Genomic DNA, 18,587 nt, shown 5'->3' with positions numbered 1-18,587 from the left:
TTACATATACAAGAGCTATCTCGACATGCAAACACAATATCTTCTACGAATTAAACAACACCTATCAGCTACAATAATCTATACTTAACCTCAGGGTGACTGGCACTGTGCAAATGGATAAGGCCTTTATCTGGGTTTCACTTGGCTGGTTCGAAGAAAGTGGCTCGGTCTCTGCTGGGCTCATCCGTCAGGTAGCGATCGTTGGTCTTAACTTGGCTGGCTGTTCCTGCTACGATTGGGTTGGCACAAGCCAGATCCAAAAGAGACAGAACACATGGCTTTGTCCTTTTTTATCCCTCTTTGGGGCGGTCCTTAACCTTGGAGCCTATAGTTCAACAGGGCTCTGATCACTGTCTTCGATTTTGGCCAATAAAGGGGCGGGTGCCTTGGTGGCTAGGCGGGTCCTAAGCGCTCATTGACCTTGGCAGTTGTGCTTTCTGAGTAAGGGGAGTGGCGCCGATCAGTCTGTGGCTGTACTGGGTGCTTGATTGGAGTTCTATTGTCCTGGGAAAATGGGCCATTAAGATGCAAACAAACGGGGGTTTCGAACAGGTCTGTTTACCTGTGTTTCAGGTACATATAGGCTCTGTATCTGTCTGAGTCCTGGGTTTGCCATAATTCCCATGGTCCTTTGCAGGTGGCCATCTTAGAGTCTACATGACTCTTGGATTTCAGACGTTTGAAAGAAAGGTGTGGTATTTGGGCAGGTAAGATCCTCTTTTAGAGAGGTAAGGTGCCCTTTGGGACAGGTCTGGTGCCCTTTGGGTGAGATCAGTTACCCTTTTGGGATTGCTAAGAGTATGCATAATAAGTGAGCATGCATAAAAAGTGGATAAGGTCTGTGGAACTGTTAAGGTGTCAAATTATTTAAACCCTTAAACCCTTTGAATTTTGAGTGGTAAAATACAGCCTGCAGTCGAAAACAAAAATGTCATTGCTGTTTCACTATTTGTTGGTGTCATAATTAGTGTTGCTTGACTGTTTCCACAACCTATCATGATCAAGTGGAGGGCCTGTACATTCACAGTTTGATTGACCTCCAAGTAGCTATAAAGGAATAGCTGTCTTTGATGTGGGGCTATGAATAGAATTGTGTCTTCAATTGGGATTAAGCACTTGAAAAATATGTTTGTTTAATTAAGGATGAAGTACTTGAAGGAATTTAAATGTTATCACTGAGAGTGTATTCTATAACATAGTGAAGTCTGCAACAAAATACCATGGTGGATACTGGGTGAATTGCATGGAGAGCATTAAGGCAGAAAATGGTGAATGGGGAGCATAGGTTTACATACGTTGCCATTATGTTGATGTAGGGACTATTAAGTGTGATGGGAAAGAGTAGGGGTCATGGGTTGGCATGGGTCTGGCACAAAGTTGGAATAGGGGCTATAAATGGCCATGGAGGGTTCGTAGAGAGGCAAAGGTTGGCATAAAGGGTGAGAGGCCACTGGGAGTGGGCAGAGAGGCAAAGGTATTGTAGAGGGCATGACTAACCTTTGGTGTGGATAGAGGGACATGGTTGGCATAAGTTGGCATAGATAGAGCATAAGGAATGTGTAGGGGATGAGGGAGTGAGAGTTAAAGAGCTGGGGGGGTCATTGTTTTTTTCTAACTAGGACAAAGACCCTGAGCACTGATGCAGGTATTTTAAACAGTCTGCACTGGCAGCTCTTGAGACAGCTTCCGAACACAGCCTGGGGGTGTCAGATCTGATTCTTGGTTGCAACTGCCAACCTGTAATTAAAATCTGAAAATTTGGGGTGCTTTCTCCTGACCCAGGTTTGTGGAATCAAGAAATTTCCCAAAGCTGCACTCCTGAATTGGGTACAAAAGTTGACCGTATTTTTGTTCACTACTATTTTCTCCTCCTATTTTTTCCCAAGACTTCATATACCTTATGCCACAACCAGGTAGGTAACCAACTTGCTTAAGTCTCTACCAATATCATGAGGTAACCAAAGGCTTATTGGCAATGGCTTGGGATGACATACGCCCTCTCACTTTCACTCTGTGCCATTACCTGATGGTGCAGCCTGAACCACTGACATTAACTTGTGTTCTGGGATAACTTGGTGCACTGTACCTGACGTCCTGCACCTTGATACTTAATACAATTCCAGTTTGTTAGAGGTGAACCTTTAAATTAGTCACCATTTTCTGCGTTAATTTTATGTATTCCTGTTCATGCAAATAAGAAATGGTTTACAATGGCAAACATTAACTTCGGAGATCTTGGGTGTATTATTAATAGCCAGTAAATTTATTGTTTCATCTGCCTGCAGCAGTTCTGCGGCCAAGGTAATTTTAACCGCCAAGCATCATTAACGTGCCACTGGTAAACTGCTCCCTGCAGGCAGTTGCCAGCCTTGAGAATATCAGCCAGACAAGAGCTGCCTGCCAGCACTCAGGTAAGTATGAAGTTCCGGTGTCGGGAGAGGAGGAGTATCCTCAGGCCTCAGAGACCTAGACGTTTTTGTGGGACTCAGAAGAGCACATCTGTCTCCTCCTGGCCTCAAAACAGAATGTTATAAAAACTTACCTGGAGAACTGTTCCAGCTTCCTGATCCGCTTCATTCTGTTCTTTATCTGGCAAGAAATCCACAATGGCTTTCCCACTCAGATCAAAGTTAAAATCGCTATCAGGGCCCTATGCCATGATTGGATCTAGATTAGCATTTGTGAATCATAACTCCACTGGAATTGGCTTGGCAGTTATTTTCCCTGTTGGGATATATCTGATGAAATTGGAATCAAAATGTCCAGGAGGGGGTTTTTGAACAGGTAAGTGACCAGGAGTATTTTATTTCCCTGCCTGTCTAGTCTCCATTGGACAGAAAGGGTAAAGTCCAACTTATCTTGATATTTCATGCACATTAAGTGGAATATATAGTACTTAATAAAGATAATTGTAAATATTTCACTGGACATCTCAGCATCATAATGGCAGTTAATGCTGTGCGTGTCCAAGGATATGCTCTCTCCAGTCAGTTTATGTGAGTATGAACTTCATTTTATCTACATTCAAACACAATTTGCCCACTTTAGGCAGTTATGTCACATAATAGGGTGGCACGGTAGCACAATGGTTAACACTGTTGCCTCACAGCGCCAGGGATACGGGTTTGATTCCCAGCTTAGGTCACTGTCTGTATGGAGTCTGCACGTTCTCCCAGTGTCTGCGTGGGTTTCCTCCGGGTGCTCCGGTTTCCTCCCATAAGTCCCAAACCCAAAAGAAGCATGTTAGGTGAATTGGACATTCTGAATTCTCCCTCAGTGTACCTGAACAGGTGCCATAGTGTGGCGACTAGGGGAGTTCCACAGTAATTTCATTGTAGTGTTAATGTAGGCCTACTTCTGACACTAATAAAGATTATACCAAAAATGGTATGTCAAGTGATGTCCCAGGAGTGTTGGAACAGTAGCAGGCCATTCAGCCCTTGAGCATGTTCCACCATTCTTTTTATCAGGGTCTTGGTTCTATAACCCTTAGTATCCATGCCTAAAGTTTCACCCTGAGAAATAAAAAGTTCACCCCTATTAAGTCAATATATTTTTTAAATGCCAAAAAGGATATCACTGAAATACATATGTTATGTTTTTTTAAAGAATCTCCAATTTATATTTACTTTCTGGATTAAAGTTTACAGCACATTATACTTCAGCAGGCACAGTGCAGCAATAAATAAACAGATGTAACAAATAACGTAAATGATGAACAACTCAAGAGAATTGCCATTTAAAATTTTTATAGTTGTAAACATTTTACATTTTTGCACAATATCATTTTATCAGCTGTTAGGAAAATAATGGTAGTTTAAGTGATTTATATTTGCATTGGTAAACATTAGAAATAAGGCATAGTTTTAAGTGGTTTTAGTTTAATGTTTCTGTGCCTGGAAGGGTAAAATCTATAGTTAGATTCATGCCGGATGAGGCTGCTTGTATATGTGGGGGTTGGTTTCAATTCCAACTGTGATTCTATTGTGCTTAGAGAAGGCTACGGTGTGAAGAGCAAATAAACCATCAGTGGTAGCTTAGCAACTGGGGCCATATAAGGTAGAGAACCTTTACATATTTAGTTCAGCTAATTTTATTGCAGTTGGATTCTCCGCTCCCCAACGCCAAAATCTCGTTCGACGACGGACTGAGAATCTGTTTTGACGACAGTATCGGGAGTGGTACCATTTTTGTATTCTCCACCTCCTGAAAAGCGGCATACTCTAGGAGTACGCCACACCGATTATCCACGCCATTGTCTGAGACCCGCCATATGATGCTCCGTCCCTGACTGGGAACCTCGCATGGCAGCTGCGGACTCAGTCCGGGGCCCCCACAGTCGGGAAAGGGCCGATTCGTGGGCAGGGGGCTTCATTTGGAGTTGGGGGCTCTTTGGGCTGGCGTTCCCGGGCGCGCGAGCGGCCGAACGGGGGCACTATTTTTATGGTCCGGGTCCGTGGGTTAAGTCCGCCAGGAAGCACGGCATGGCCGCGGCAGGCCACCGCCATGCGCATGCACGGCCACGGTACCAGAAGTGCTCAGGGCCGTATTGGCAGCTATGCTGCCTCCCTGCTAGCCCTCAGCAAAACAGAAATTGTTGGCCATTTTGCGCCAGATTTCCTGGCGTAAACAACCATCGTTTTAACGCTGGCATGGGGACTTAGTCTCCAAAATGGAGAATCCAGCCCAGGTATTGAGAGAGAAGGCAGCTCTCACAGCTCTGCAAGAAGCAGGTGGTTTTAGAAGGCTAAAGAGGGAACATCGGTCAGCTTTGCTAGAAGAAAGGCCATACTATAAATAAATAAATATAAATAAATAATCTTTACTGTTACAAGTAGGCTTACATTAACACTGCAATGAAATTACTATGAAAAGCCGCTAGTCACCACATTCCGGCGCCTATTCAGGTACACAGAGGGAGAATTCAGAATGTCCAAATTACCTAACAGCACGTCTTTTGGGATCTGAGGGAGGAAACTGGAGCATCCGGAGGAAACCCACGCAGACACAGGGAGAACGTGCAGACTTTGCACAGTGACCCAAGCCGGGAATCGAACCTGGGATCCCGGAGCTGTGAAGTAACAGTGCTAGCACCTTGCCGCCTGTAATGGTTAAGGAAACAAATGCCAGAAACCTTCTCCGAACCCCCCCCCCCCCCCCCCCCCCCCCCCCGGCCGGGTCGGAGAATCCCCAGGGAGCGGCGCGAATCCTGCCCCGCCACTCTGAAGCCGGTTGCCGTATTCTCCGGTGCCGGTTTTTGGGCGGGGGTGGGTTCATGCCACGCAGGTCAGGGTCTGTTGGAAGCGGCCCCTCCAGCAATTCTCCAGGCCCCGATGGGCCGAGCAGCCGTCGGTTTTTGGCCAGTCCCGCCAGCGTGGATTAGACATGGTCCCACACGGCGGGACCTGGCAGGTAAGTCGGCTGGGGCGGTCCTCTTGGGGGCACGGGGGGATCCGACCCCGGGGGGTCCCCACGGTGGCCTGGCCCACGATCGGGGCCCACCAATCTGCGGGCGGACCTGTGCCGTGGGGGCACTTCTTCCTTTCGCGTCGGCCCCTGTAGGGCTCCTCCATGGCCAGCGCGGAGAAGACACCCCCCTGCGCATGCGCCAGAAAACGCCAGTGGTTCCGCGCATGCACGGGATCACGCCTGCCCTCTGGCGCATGCGCAGACTCGTGCAGTCCCTTTGGCGCCAGCTGGCATGGCGCCAACCACTCCGGCGTCCACCTAGCCCCCGGAAGTGCAGAGAATTTCGCTATGCCGGAGTGGTTCGCGCCGTTTTTGACGCCGGCGTTGGGCCATCGCGCCTGTTTCGGAGAATCCCACTGCTGAAGTCCAACTAGTTAAGGAAACTAAACAAATGAAGAGAATTTACCATAAAGTCTGGAGTTAATGGACAGAGGAAACAAAACAGATTGCTGTACGGTAAAGTCACAGAGAATTGAAAAGGCATTGGATTGTGAGAGGTCCGAAAGATACCTGCAGTAGTGCTAAGGTTGTGAGAAAGTATGGTTTGGGAGACATTATTTGAAATAATTGTGGAAATTGGTGGATGGACCCCGGAGTCTGTGTAAAAGCCTTTAAGACAAAGGAAATCTCAAGGGAGAGATGTAAAATCTGAAAGTGAAACCTTGATGGAAGCAATGGAGGGGAAGTATAATTTAAAAGAAAATTTGAAAGTATGATTTTTGGAAACAGAATTCTTGTGAGGAAGCAGGACTTCAGTGAGACAAGACGGGTTCACAGTATACCAATCATCTGGGGAGTATCTGAGGAGAAAACCAGAGGTACTTGGCCTCAGAGTGGAGTGTGTGTATGAGCAGAGAATGGGCGGGATTCTCCAGCTGCGCCCACCCGGCGACCCGGAAATTCCCGCCCAAGGTCAATGGACTTTTACATGGTGCTCATCCCGCCTGTGGTGATCTTGCGGTAGGCGGAGTAGAAGAATCCAGCTATATGTGTATTTGATCACAGCCAATCTGTGTGCTTAAAAGGAGCTTTGTGTTAAAGGGACCACTGTAGCTTAAGATGTGCTTTGTAATCCATATTGATCTTAAAATCTTTCTGTATTTGTTAAGATAAGGTGGGAGGGGGGGGGGGGATTAAAGGAATATTGTATTATAATCCACATTTTGCATGTTTACTGATTTTTAAAAATCTTGTTGTTAAAACTAATTAGCGGTCCTGTGACTATGTTCCTCCATGTTTTATAAAAAAGCAAAAATTAAGCCAGAGTTCCACCCTGGAATCTTCCCGTCCAGTTATAACACCAACTGGGAAGGTAACACAGCATTTTAGGGAATATTTCTAAAATTCTGATATGAAAGGAAGATTTTTGATTGGATTCAAAATTAACAGGGAATTTCAGTCAGATTTTGAAACCCCATAACTAGGTTGCTTAAAAATTCTAGGTATAGTTGCAACATTTAATTCAAATTCAGATTCAATATTCGTTTGATAACTCTTTATGCCACTGGTACATTTAATGGCGTTTTCAGAGAATCATTCTAAACAGAAAATGCAATTAAAACAAATATTTTATATCACATCTGAAATGTGCTGCTGCTCAAGGTGACCTCAGGCATTAGGCTGATGATGTCTAATCTGATGAACTTTAAAAACTGGATATATGTGATTACATGCTTTAGTTTAATTTTATTTCAGCTTATTGATTACATTAATAGTTCAGTATTATTGCAGCAAATGGGAAGTGCAATGGTACCTTGGAATTTTGTGGTTGGGTCATGTGTACGTGTGAGGTCAACTGCACTCCATTTTAACTTTTTTGATTTGATTTGACAGGCACACACAGCTCACTGCATATAAGTGAGCTAATGGCGTAATGGTAGTGTTCCTACATCTGTCAGAGGAAGAGGCAAAGAGTTCATGCCCTGCTCCAAATGGCCTTTGTCAGTGGAGATTTTGTTTTCTTTCACACAATGTAGATTTTTTTTTCCTTTTTAATAAATTTAGAGTAACCAATTTTTTTCCCAATTAAGGGGCAATTTAATGTGGCCTATCCTGCCCATCTTTTTGGGTTGTTGAGGTGAGGCCCACGCAGACACGGGCAGAATGTGCAAACTTCACACAGGCAGTGACCTGGGACCAGGATCAAACATGGGTCCTCGGCGCCGTGAGGCAACAGTGCTAACCACTTTGCCACTGTACTGCCCTTTCACAAGATGTAGATATCACTGGCAAAGTCAGCATTCATTGCCCACCCAAATAAAATGAAAAATGAAAATGAAATGAAAATCGCTTATTGTCACAAGTAGGCTTCAAATGAAGTTACTGTGAAAAGCCCCTAGTCGCCGCCTTCCGGCACCTGTTCGGGGAGGCTAGTACGGGAATTGAACCACGCTGCTTGCTTGCCTTGGGCTGCTTTCAAAGCCAGCGATTTAGCCCTGTGCTAAACCAGCCCCTCCACCACCAATGGTGGTGGTCCCCTGTTTGTACGGAGTGGCTTGTAGGGTCATTTTACACGTGTCCAGCACATTAGTAAGTAAAGTTGCCATAGTCCCAGATGACCATAGGCTGCTCTCCCCTTTGAGGGGGAGAGCTGACTGGTGGTGATTGAACCTGAGGATCACCATGCATCAGGCAAGGGGCAAGGTTGAAAAGGCGGGGCCTTCATGAATAACCTCAGCCGGTACAGGAATTGAACCCATGGTGTTGGCCTTGCTGCGCATCACAAATCACTGTCCAGTCAACTGAGCTAAACCTACCCCCATAAATGGCATTACAGTAGGGCAGGAGTCACAGAGTAAGGACCACAGATTTCCTTCTCTAAAGGACATTCATGAACGAAATGAGTTTGTACAACAATTGATGATAGTTTCATGGTCAACATTAGAGATTAGTTTTCAATTCCAGGTTATTAATTAATCAAAGCAGCTGCTTTGGTGGGATTTGAACATGTGCCCCAAGGGCATTAGCCTGGGCCTTTGGATTACTACGTCTATTGACAATACCACTATGCCACAGTTTATTCCCTATCAGATCTTGCTTACAATTAATATTCATGACACCCATCGAAAGAGTTCGAGGGCTGTTTTAGCATTGATTACAGCTCATTTGGAAGAACTTATTTTGAAAATTAAAACTGTGAGATAGACAACAGGAAACTATCCCAATTATTCTTCCCCACTATGTGGCACAAGAGTCCAACTTGTAAGATTTGAGTTCAAGGGCAGAACATGACATGCAGTAAGGATATGGTTATAAACTCCTCTTGAAGTATTACCTTTTGCAAAAGGTTTTACATTTGTGAACTGTCCAGTAAATGCAATTCAAAAACCTGTACCTGTTTTCAGATAATTCTTTAAGCGAACAGGCCAAAGCTTTGCGGGAAAAATACCACTGGCATCTTACAAGTGGAAATGCCTTCAGTTCAACTTCAAAGCAAAAGTTCTCTGCTTCACCAATAGTATTGGTGCTGTTTGTAGTTGTTGAATTTATAAATCCTTCCTCTGTAAAAAAAAGAGTAGAGTATCATTTTACTGTAATGTTTCACCATAGCACAGTGGTTAGCACTGTTGCTTCACAGCTCCAGGATCCCAGGTTCGATTCCCTGCTGGGTCACTGTCTGCGCAGAGTCTGTACGTTCTCCCAGTGTCTGCGTGGGTTTCCTCTGGGTTCTCCGGTTTCCTCCCTCAGTCCAAAGATGTGCAGGTTAGGTGGCTTGGCCATGCTAAATCGCCCTGAGAGTCCAAAAAGATTAGGGGGGGGGGGGTTACGGGATGGGGTGGGGTGGAGGCATGGGCTTAGGGGGATGCTCTTTCCAAGGGCCGGTATAGACTTGATGAGCCGAATGATGGCCTCCTTTTGCACTGTAAATTCCACATACTACTTTAGAATGTCTCTACATTTATTCACAAATACAAACTGCATTAAATCAAATGTATCCTTTCTTTTTTAAGATTAGTAACAAATATTATATAATTCAAGTGTCCATAAATATGCACCATTCTACTTCGAGAAGAATATATTGCCCAAGCCTGGATTATTAAATTTGGTTTGAGGAAATTGTTTAAATGTTCTCGGCCCTGACTGCCATCCCTGACTGCCATCCAGTAACCACTGCTGTGCAAAGCTGTGCGCAGCTAATGGGCAGCAAGGTAGCATTGTGGATAGCACAATCGCTTCACAGCTCCAGGGTCCCAGGTTCGATTCCGGCTTGGGTCACTGTCTGTGCGGAGTCTGCACATCCTCCCCGTGTGTGCGTGGGTTTCCTCCGGGTGCTCCGGTTTCCTCCCACAGTCCAAAGATGTGCAGGTTAGGTGGATTGGCCATGATAAATTGCCCTTAGTGTCCAAAATTGCCCTTAGTGTTGGGAGGGGTTACTGGGTTATGGGGTTAGGGTGGAGGTGTTAACCTTGGGTAGGGTGCTCTTTCCAGGAGCCGGTGCAGACTCGATGGGCCGAATGGCCTCCTTCTGCACTGTAAATTCTATGTAAAAAAAAAGCCACTTGGTCCCTCAAGCTGATTCCTCTCTATATCTGTGTCAGCTTGGATGAGTGGTAGCAGTCCCGCATGAGCCAGAAATGCATGGGTTCAAGCACAACTCCAGCGATTGAATCACATAACCTAAGCTGCTATAGCACCAAAGGACTTGAAGTGTCATTCCCATCTGCCTGTTTTGGTGAAAGGAACGGATCCAATGAAAGTATTAGGAAACGAGCTGGCTAAGTTATCCTGTCAAATATTCATCCAGTATCCAACACTGCTGAAATGGATTGGCTGGTCAATTATCTCTTTACTGTGTGTGGGATCTTGCTGTGTACTAATTATTTGCCTGCAAAACAACAGTGGCTACGGGCGCGATTCAACAGAAAAAGGTTAAGGGGCTGGATTCTCCTGCCCCGCCCGCTGCAAGAAGGCCACGGTCATTGAGCAGGCGTGAATAACCGCCCTATTCAGTGGCACTTTGCCATTTCTTTTGGACTCGGAGAGCTTCTCCGCGTCGAGGCTGCACTGGCGAGCAAAGCTTGGACATTTGAAGAAAAAAAAGTTTGAAAATGTCTTCATGACCCTCTCATTCTCCCAACCACCTTGGGAAAGGATGTGAGGTGGGGGAGGTGTTTATGGTCCCTATCCTTTAGTGCTCAAAGGCCACATATTGGCCCTCCTGATTGAAAATGACCTTCGAGGTACGGGCACAGCATATGTCCCAGTTGCTGACTAGCATTTCCTGCTTCCAGTGGAATCGGGAACCGGGAACGAAAATTTTCACTGCCTCAGAATGACCATCAAGCTGTGGTAGCAGATGCAGCTCAGCATCTACAGAAACATGCTCCAGTATCCAGTTTTTAGATCCCTTCTTGGAAAGGAAGAACAGTAAATGGAGGAAATATCTATTTAAATTAGAAATCCAATGTAGACTGATGCACTATCAATTACCACAAAGACGAGAGTAGTGGAATAATCGAGGCTTTATTGAGCAAGATGTGGTGCCTCCTGTAGCTGGAACCAGAATGGCTGCAGCACCGGCGAGCACACACATTTATACGCTGCCTACTGGGCGGAGCCAGCAGGCAGGGATTTACCCATGTACCTCTACTATGCGGGCAGTACCGCAATACATGTAATATACCAGAAGTGGAGGCTACCACAGTCACTCCCGTTAAAAAAAGAGTCCAGTGGGATGGTGGAAAACCAGTTAAGTCTGTCGGCGGCCTTGACCCTCTGCGATCGCCTCAGTCCTGGTGGTGATGTGGGCACTGACTTGGTCACCTGCGACTCTGGGAGCGTGTTGTCCTCGTCTTCGTCACCCCTGAGTGGAACCAGCAGGAGGACGGATCCTACTGGGGCGGGGGCTACGGTGAGGTTCGCTGGAGGGAGGGTGAGTGGCGCAGGGGTGAATGAGGCAACCGGGGGGGGGGGGGGGGGGGGCGGTGTCAGGTCGGGGGCCGTGAGTGGAGATCCAGCGGGTGCCAGGTCCCGAAGGGAGACTGTGTCCTGGCGCCCGTCGGGGTGTGCCACGTAGGCGTACTGCAGGTTTGCATGTAGGAGGTGGACTCTTTCGACCAAGGGATCTGACTTATGTGTCCGCACACGCTTGCGAAGGAGGACGGGTCCAGGAACTGTCAGCCATGTTGAGAGCGAGACCCCAGAGGTGGACTTCCTGGGGAAGGCAAACACATGTGTATGAGGGGTCTCGTTAGTCGCGGTGCAGAGGAGCGATCAGATAGAGTGGAGCACGTCGGGGAGGACCTCCTGCCAGCGGGAGACCGGGAGATTTTTAGACCGCAGGGCCAGCAGGATGGCCTTCCAGACTGTCCTGTTCTCCCTCTCCACCTGCCCGTTTCCCCGGGGCTTCTTGCTGGTTGTCCTGCTCGAGGCAATGCCCTTGCTGAGCAGGAACTGATGCAGCTCATCGCTCATAACAGAGGATCCCTGATCGCTGTGGATATAGGTGGTGGGGAAACCGAACAAATTGAAGATGCTGTGGATGGCTTTAATAACCATGGCAGAAGTCATATCGGGGCATGGGATGGCGATAGGCAGCGGCAGACGATGAACAGCCAGACGAGCAGGGGTCCTGAGGCGCCGTCCAAAATGGCGCCGAAGATGGCGGCGCCCACAGGATGCACATGGCGGGCGGTGAAGAAGATGGCGGTGCCCACGGGCCGCATGTGTCTTGCGAAAGGGAAAATAGCGGTGTCCCTGGGTCGCACGTGGGGGGTGTAGGAACGCCGGGTCTGGAAACAGAGGCGACCGACCGGGCCTGGCAGACAGAAACAAAATGCCCCTTCTTCCCACAGCCGTTGCAGGTCGGGCCCTGCGCCGGGCAACGCTGCCTGGGGTGTTTGCTTTGCCCGCAAAAATAGCACTTGGGACCCCCAGAGTTGGCTGGCTGCCGCGTGGCGCAGGCTTGCGGTGAGCTGGAGTCGGCACTGGTGGGGCCCACGAGGGTGGCGCGTGGTCGGGGGTGTAGGATTGAGCGTTACGTGAGGCCACTTCAAATGAGTTAGCGAGCTGCCTCGTTCCCGCAAGATCAAGCGTACCTCCTTCCAGTAGCCGCTGGCGGACGTACACAGACTTCACGCCCGTAACGTAAGCATCTCGAATTTAAATTTTGGTGTGCTGGACTACCGAAACTGCCTGACAGTCACAGTTCCTACATAGGATTTGCAGGGCTCGCCAGAAATCGTCCAGAGACTCCCCGGGGAGTTGCTGTCTCGTGGTCAGGAGGTGCCTGGCGTATACTTGATTGACTGGTCTAACGTAATGTCCCTTCAGGAGCTCCATAACTTCGGAGTAGGAGGGCGCATCCCGGATGAGAGGAAAAATGTCAGGACTCACCCGTGAATAGAGGACTTGGGCCTTCTGGGAGTCTGAGGGTTCCTCTGTGGATGTTCGGAGGAAGTTTTCGAAGCAGGCTAGCCAGTGGTCGAAGGTGGACGTAGCGTTGGCTGCTTAAGGGCTCAGCTGCAGGCGATCAGACTTGATGCGGAGATCCATCGTTTTAAAAAATCTTGCTCAATAATTTGATGCACTATCAATTACCACAAAGATGAGAGTAATGGAATAATCGAGGCTTTATTGAGCAAGATGTTGTGCCTCCTGTAGCTGGAACCAGAATGGCTGCAGCACCGGTGAGCACACACATTTATACGCTGCCTACTGGGCGGAGCCAGCAGGCAGGGATTTACACATGTACCTCTACTATATGGACAGTGCCGTAATACATGTAATACGCTACAAGTGGTGACTACCACATAGGCTAAATAAGGATGAGACAGTTCAAACTTTAAGAGAGTTTAACCATGGAAATAGGGCTACTGATTTGATTATTAGCCTTTGTGGAGTTTACCTGGAACAATGAGCTGAATTTCCATTAAAGATCGTGCAGTCTGCACCCCATTTTGCAGACTACACAAACCTGTATGAAAGTTTGGTTTATGCGCAAAGGAATGTCAAATTAGGTGCAATGACTTTATTTCAAAGACTGGACAATATCACATAGACAAGAATTGAAAATATGCTTATTTAAAAAAATACATTTAAAGTACCCAGTCATTTATTTTCCAATTAAGGGGCAATGTAGCGTGCCCAATCCACCTACCCTGCACATCTTTGGGTTGTGGGGGTGAGACCCCCGCAGACACAGAGAGAATGTGCAATCTCCACATGGACAGTGACCCGGGGCCAGGATCGAGCCCGGGTCAACAGCGCCATGAGGCAGCAGTGCTAATCACTGTGCCACCGTGCCACCTTAAAAATATGATTACCACAAAACTTGGATCCATTGGTCTGTCAGGAAGAGTAAACAGGTACATATTTAGTTTTTGTATTTGAATCAAACACAAGGGAAAAATCATCTTTATGTCCCTAATTAAAAGAATGTTCAATTGTTGAAGCATAAACTTACCAAGTACTTCTAATTTGACTGTCTTGTTTGGATGGGATGTCGAACCACATGTATATGATCCACTGTGTTCCAAATGTACTGAACTAATAAACAAGAGCTTGACCCTTGTAAACTTGTTTGGAGAAATGCTTGATGCTTCATCTTCCAGGACCTGTATCATTGTTGAAACAACAAGAATTGTGTGGAAGCATATTAAGCAAAACTTAATTATCCACTTAGGTAATATGCAATCTCAAGTCAGTGCCATACCTCTGTGATATTTCCTGCCTTTGTGTCATTGATCCAGTTTATTCGAAATCTGTACGTTTCACATGAAGCAACACATCTTAACAGAAATGGATCACCAACTTTCAGAAAAACATTCCTGACTGAGCTCTCTTTGCTCGATTCAATATCAAGATCTACATCAAAAGAGAAAAATGATGTAAAATGACATGGAGTGTGCTTAATTGCAATAACTACACAATAAACAATAACAAGTAAATGAATTAATTTCAGCTTCAAGCAGAGAAATACTTTTTGCTGATTAATTTTCAGAGAAAAATGTTTGGATTGAAATTGTTAAAATATTTATGGGCAGCACGGTAGCATTGTGGATAGCACAATTGCTTCACAGCTCCAGGGTTCCAGGTTCGATTCCGGCTTGGGTCACTGTCTGTGCGGAGTCTGCACATCCTCCCCGTGTCTGCGTGGGTTTCCTCCGGGGGCTCCGGTTTCCTCCCACAGTTCAAAGATGTGCAGGTTAGGTGGATTGGTCATGATAAATTGCCCTTAGTGCCCAAAATTTCCCTTAGTGTTGGGTGGGGTTACTGGGGATAGGGTGGAGGTGTTGACCTTGGGTAGGGTGCCCTTTCCAAGAGCCGGTGCAGACTCGATGACCCAAATGGCCTCCTTCTGCACTGTAAAATCTATGATAATCCATGATAATTGCCTGAATCCGATTGGCTGGGGACTATTGGTTCTCCCATGACTCTTGGGGAGTATGAGCCCCCCCCCCCCCCCCCCCCCCCCCCCCCCCAATATGTTTGAATCTACAAACACATGCTGGATTCTTTGGGGCCCTCACAAAAGAAACAAAGTATCCTTTGTGGTGGATGTGTTGATGTCCATAAGATCAGTTCTTCACTGGTGGTTACAGTTGTAGCAGGATGAAATTGTAGGAGGCAGGCACGACTGAGGAGTAACGTGCGTGAAGTCTCACAAGGAACAGCTGAGTTGATCTCAGGAAGGGAAGCAGCGGTGTCCTTTGAGAGAGAAGTGGAGACCGTATAAGCAAAGAGAAGTGGTGGCAAGATTGCAGAGCAGCAGAGGTGATTTCACAGAGGGAAGTGATTGTGGCCTCAGAGAAGGAAGTGACGGGAAAGTTGTAGGTGGTACAGGGAAAGGGCATACAGAAGATGAGCAGGAACAGGAACTATAATCTAATTATTATGGGCTCATATGGACACTTTAAGTTAATTGTGAGCTGAACAGTAATGTAACTGTTTGAATAAAATTATAAGTTACACATCGCACTAAATTATCCTGATAAGATGGTAATTCCTTTCTATGACCAGAAGAAATGGTTTTGAGGATAAAAATTTCTGCGTGGAACAGTGTGATGTTGCGTCCCTATGTTCATTTGTTTATAATTGAGTGGTGATTTGACTTTGTATTAAATGAACTTCGGTACAACAAGGGCTTGCATAGGCCCCTTAATTTAGAATTAACTTTTCCAAATCTAATTATAGAATCATAGAATCAACAGTGCAGAAGGAGGCTACTCAGCCCATCTGGTCTGCACCGGCCCTTGGAAAGAGCACCCTATCTAAGCCCACACCCGCACCCTATCCTAGTAACCCAACCTAACCCAACCCATTTGGACACCAAGGGCAATTTAGCATGGCCAATCCACCTAAGCAGCACATTTTTGGACTGTGGGAGGAAACCGGAGCACCCGGAGGAAACCCACGCAGACACTGGGGGAACGTGCAGACTCTGCACAGTGACCGAAGCCAGGAATCGAACCTGGGACCCTGGAGCTGTGAAGCAACAGTGCTAACCACTATTCTGACCACTATGCTACCGTGCCCTCCTTATCTTTTCAGTAATATCACAGCCCAACTGTTTCTTTGGTTTTAATACAAGGGAAAAATGACTAAGGGTGCTAATGTCCGGTTTTGAAGTGATTCTGCCTGTGGAGAATCGGGACTGTGTCCCACTAGTGCTAGGAGCATTGCCGAGGAGGGAGTCTCATTGTGCACAGCGGCAAGCACACCGGTCTCCCTGCACTTACCGATCTTGGGCCGCCACTTTGAACAGGTGCCTCAATCCAGGCATCCCCCCCCCCCCCCCCTTCTCCCAACCCCCACCCACCTGGCTCCTACATTGCAAATATTGACACCTGCTGACAAGGGAAGCATCCGTAACCTCTCATCAAGGAGGGGCATCATGGGAATAATGGGTCACCCCCACACCATGCACACATGTGGGTGACCCAACCCCTCCAGGCAGCTCTCCCCCCACCCACCCCTAAGCTAAGTGTTTTCTGCAGTTAGAGGAGTGCAAGGGAAATCACTTTGCATTTTGAAGCGGCTAGCAGTTGTCAATCAGTACAAGGACATTTATAAACATTGGAGTTAAGATCAATGAGGGGTACTTAAGATGAATTAAAGTATGAAGGGGAAGATAAATAAATCAACCTCCTGTCTGCTGTGTTTTAACCATTAAGCTGTCAGCCAAAGGCTAGTTACGTGTACTGCACTGTGAAATTGAATTAATGCAAAGCATTTCAAATGATCTGAGGGGATTCAAAGCTTTTCAAGTGATATGGGCTTTCTGGGAAGGCTCAGACGCTTCAAAAAGCAGCAGTGTTACAAGCATAGGGCTACGGGAGCAGGTGTGAGGAAAGGCCAAGTCTTTGCAGCTTCCTGGCGTGCATCTTCAATTAACTGTCTGAACTGCTCATCGGTCGTCAAGAAGAGCAGTCCAGACACCTGACCCATATCCCTGGGGATGTTCCCAGGGTCAGCCCCTTATCCACAGCCCAAACCCACCCAACCCTTTTGGGGGGGCCTCCCTCAGCAGCCTTGCAGTGGGGTACATACAAAATGGATTTACATTCATGAAGCCCCCCCCCCCCCCCCCCCCCGGGGTTCATCATGCCAGGACATTTCTTGTCAATACTTGCAGCAAAGCCCAGCCGGAGGAGTTCCCTCTGCAGAGATCAGAGAATAATGGGAGATGTGGAGATTTGGGTTTCCAGCCTGGTAATTGCATTCAGATGAATGCATATCAACTGTTTGCATGTTCTCACTGGCACGGATGGGATGCCCACTATGGCTGGCTGGGTGAGGCATGACCAGAGACTGGGGATGGTCTGGCGCCCACTGCTGATCTTGTTTCTGGGCCAACGCGAAATTCTCTGCCCAATCGATACACCTGATTTTAGCGGGCAGGAGCGGAGAACCCCCCTTAAGTGTAATTTCAGTCGGGAAAACCAGTAAGGATCCCGCCAGCTGTTCTGCACAATTCCAATTGCAATTCACCCACCTGTAGCCCAAAATTCTCCGGTTGTTCATGCCAGCGGGATTCTCTGGTCCTGCGTGGGTTTCCCGGCAGTGTGGGGTGGCTTCAATGGGAATTCCCAATGGGAATTCCCATTCAAAGTCAAGTTAAGTTGAAGGTCCCCCACACACACCAACATCGCGACCTTCCACAGGCATGGGCAATATTCCCAACCCTTGATCCTGGAGGGCAAACTCCATCCCCCACGCGCATGAGTAAATGTCCACACCTGCATGCCACAGCAAAAGGCATGAGGGTGATCTGGCACCCCCCATGCATTTTCACCAGAATCACCAGAATTGCAAGTGACTGATGTCCAGCTATGGGATCACCGAGATCCCCCATTTAAGGTCCCCCCATATCATCGCTCCCTTCAGGTCCCGCCCTTCATGTCGCCCTTCAGCCCTTCCCCCCCCTCCATGCGCCTCCTCAATTCCTCCCCCCCCCCCCTTTCATGGCTATGAACCCTCTGAGGCCCCACCATTAGGTTTGGTTTCTATTTTTGGAAGCCAGTACCGTGTCAAGCCAGCCTCAGGCTGTGCTGTGAGGCCGGTGAATCCTAGAATCCGGGAGACTCCAGTTTCGAATGGGCTGAGCATATTCACATGAGCTTAAAGACTCATTTAAATATGCGAGTCTGGGGCGGCATTCTCTCCTACCCGGCGTGACGGAGGGTCCCGGAGTAGGGGAGTGGCGCCAACCACTCGGGTCGCGCATCCCCAAAGGTGGGGATTCTCCCCACCTTTGGGGGCCAGCCCCGCGCCGGATCGGTTGCCACCAGAAGACCGGCGCAAAAAACCGGCGTCCCCGGCAGCGGGGCTGGCCGAAAGGCTTTCGCCGGTCCGCACATGCGCTGGCCGCTGGCCGCTGACGTCACTGTCGGTGCATGCGCAATGTGGGGTTCTCTTCCGCCTCCGCCATGGCGGAGGCCGCGGCGGACGCGGAAGAAAATAGAGCACCCAGGGCACTGGCCCGGACTCTGGGGGGGGGCCCGATCGCGGGCCAGGCCACCGTGGGGGCACCCCCCGGGGATCGATCGCTCCCTGCCCCCCCCCCCCCAGGACCCTGGGGCCCGCTCACGCCGCTGAGCCCGCCGTTCCAGAGGTGGTTTAAACCTCGGCGGTGGGAGAGGCCTCCCAGCGGCGGGACTTCGGCCCATCCGGGCCGG

The 18,587-nt window shown here is 48.1% G+C and overlaps 1 protein-coding gene across 3 annotated transcripts in view; it reads right to left on the bottom strand.

Moving 5' to 3' along the window:
* Positions 1 to 18,587, bottom strand: part of flt3 (fms related receptor tyrosine kinase 3) — a 119,017-nt gene that overhangs the window by 34,179 nt on the left and 66,251 nt on the right. For all 3 annotated transcript variants that reach the window (XM_038819015.1, XM_038819013.1, XM_038819014.1), the window contains exons 8-10: positions 14,123 to 14,274; positions 13,874 to 14,024; positions 8,804 to 8,969 (exon numbers count right to left, since the gene is read on the bottom strand). In XM_038819015.1, the coding sequence (XP_038674943.1) occupies positions 8,804 to 8,969; positions 13,874 to 14,024; positions 14,123 to 14,274 (469 nt within the window). The remainder of the gene's footprint in view (positions 1 to 8,803; positions 8,970 to 13,873; positions 14,025 to 14,122; positions 14,275 to 18,587) is intronic.

This window comes from Scyliorhinus canicula, chromosome 14, assembly GCF_902713615.1.
Source record: "Scyliorhinus canicula chromosome 14, sScyCan1.1, whole genome shotgun sequence".
NCBI lineage: Eukaryota > Metazoa > Chordata > Chondrichthyes > Carcharhiniformes > Scyliorhinidae > Scyliorhinus > Scyliorhinus canicula.
Note: the sequence above shows the minus strand (reverse complement) of the source record. Positions and strands in the feature narration are given on the sequence as shown.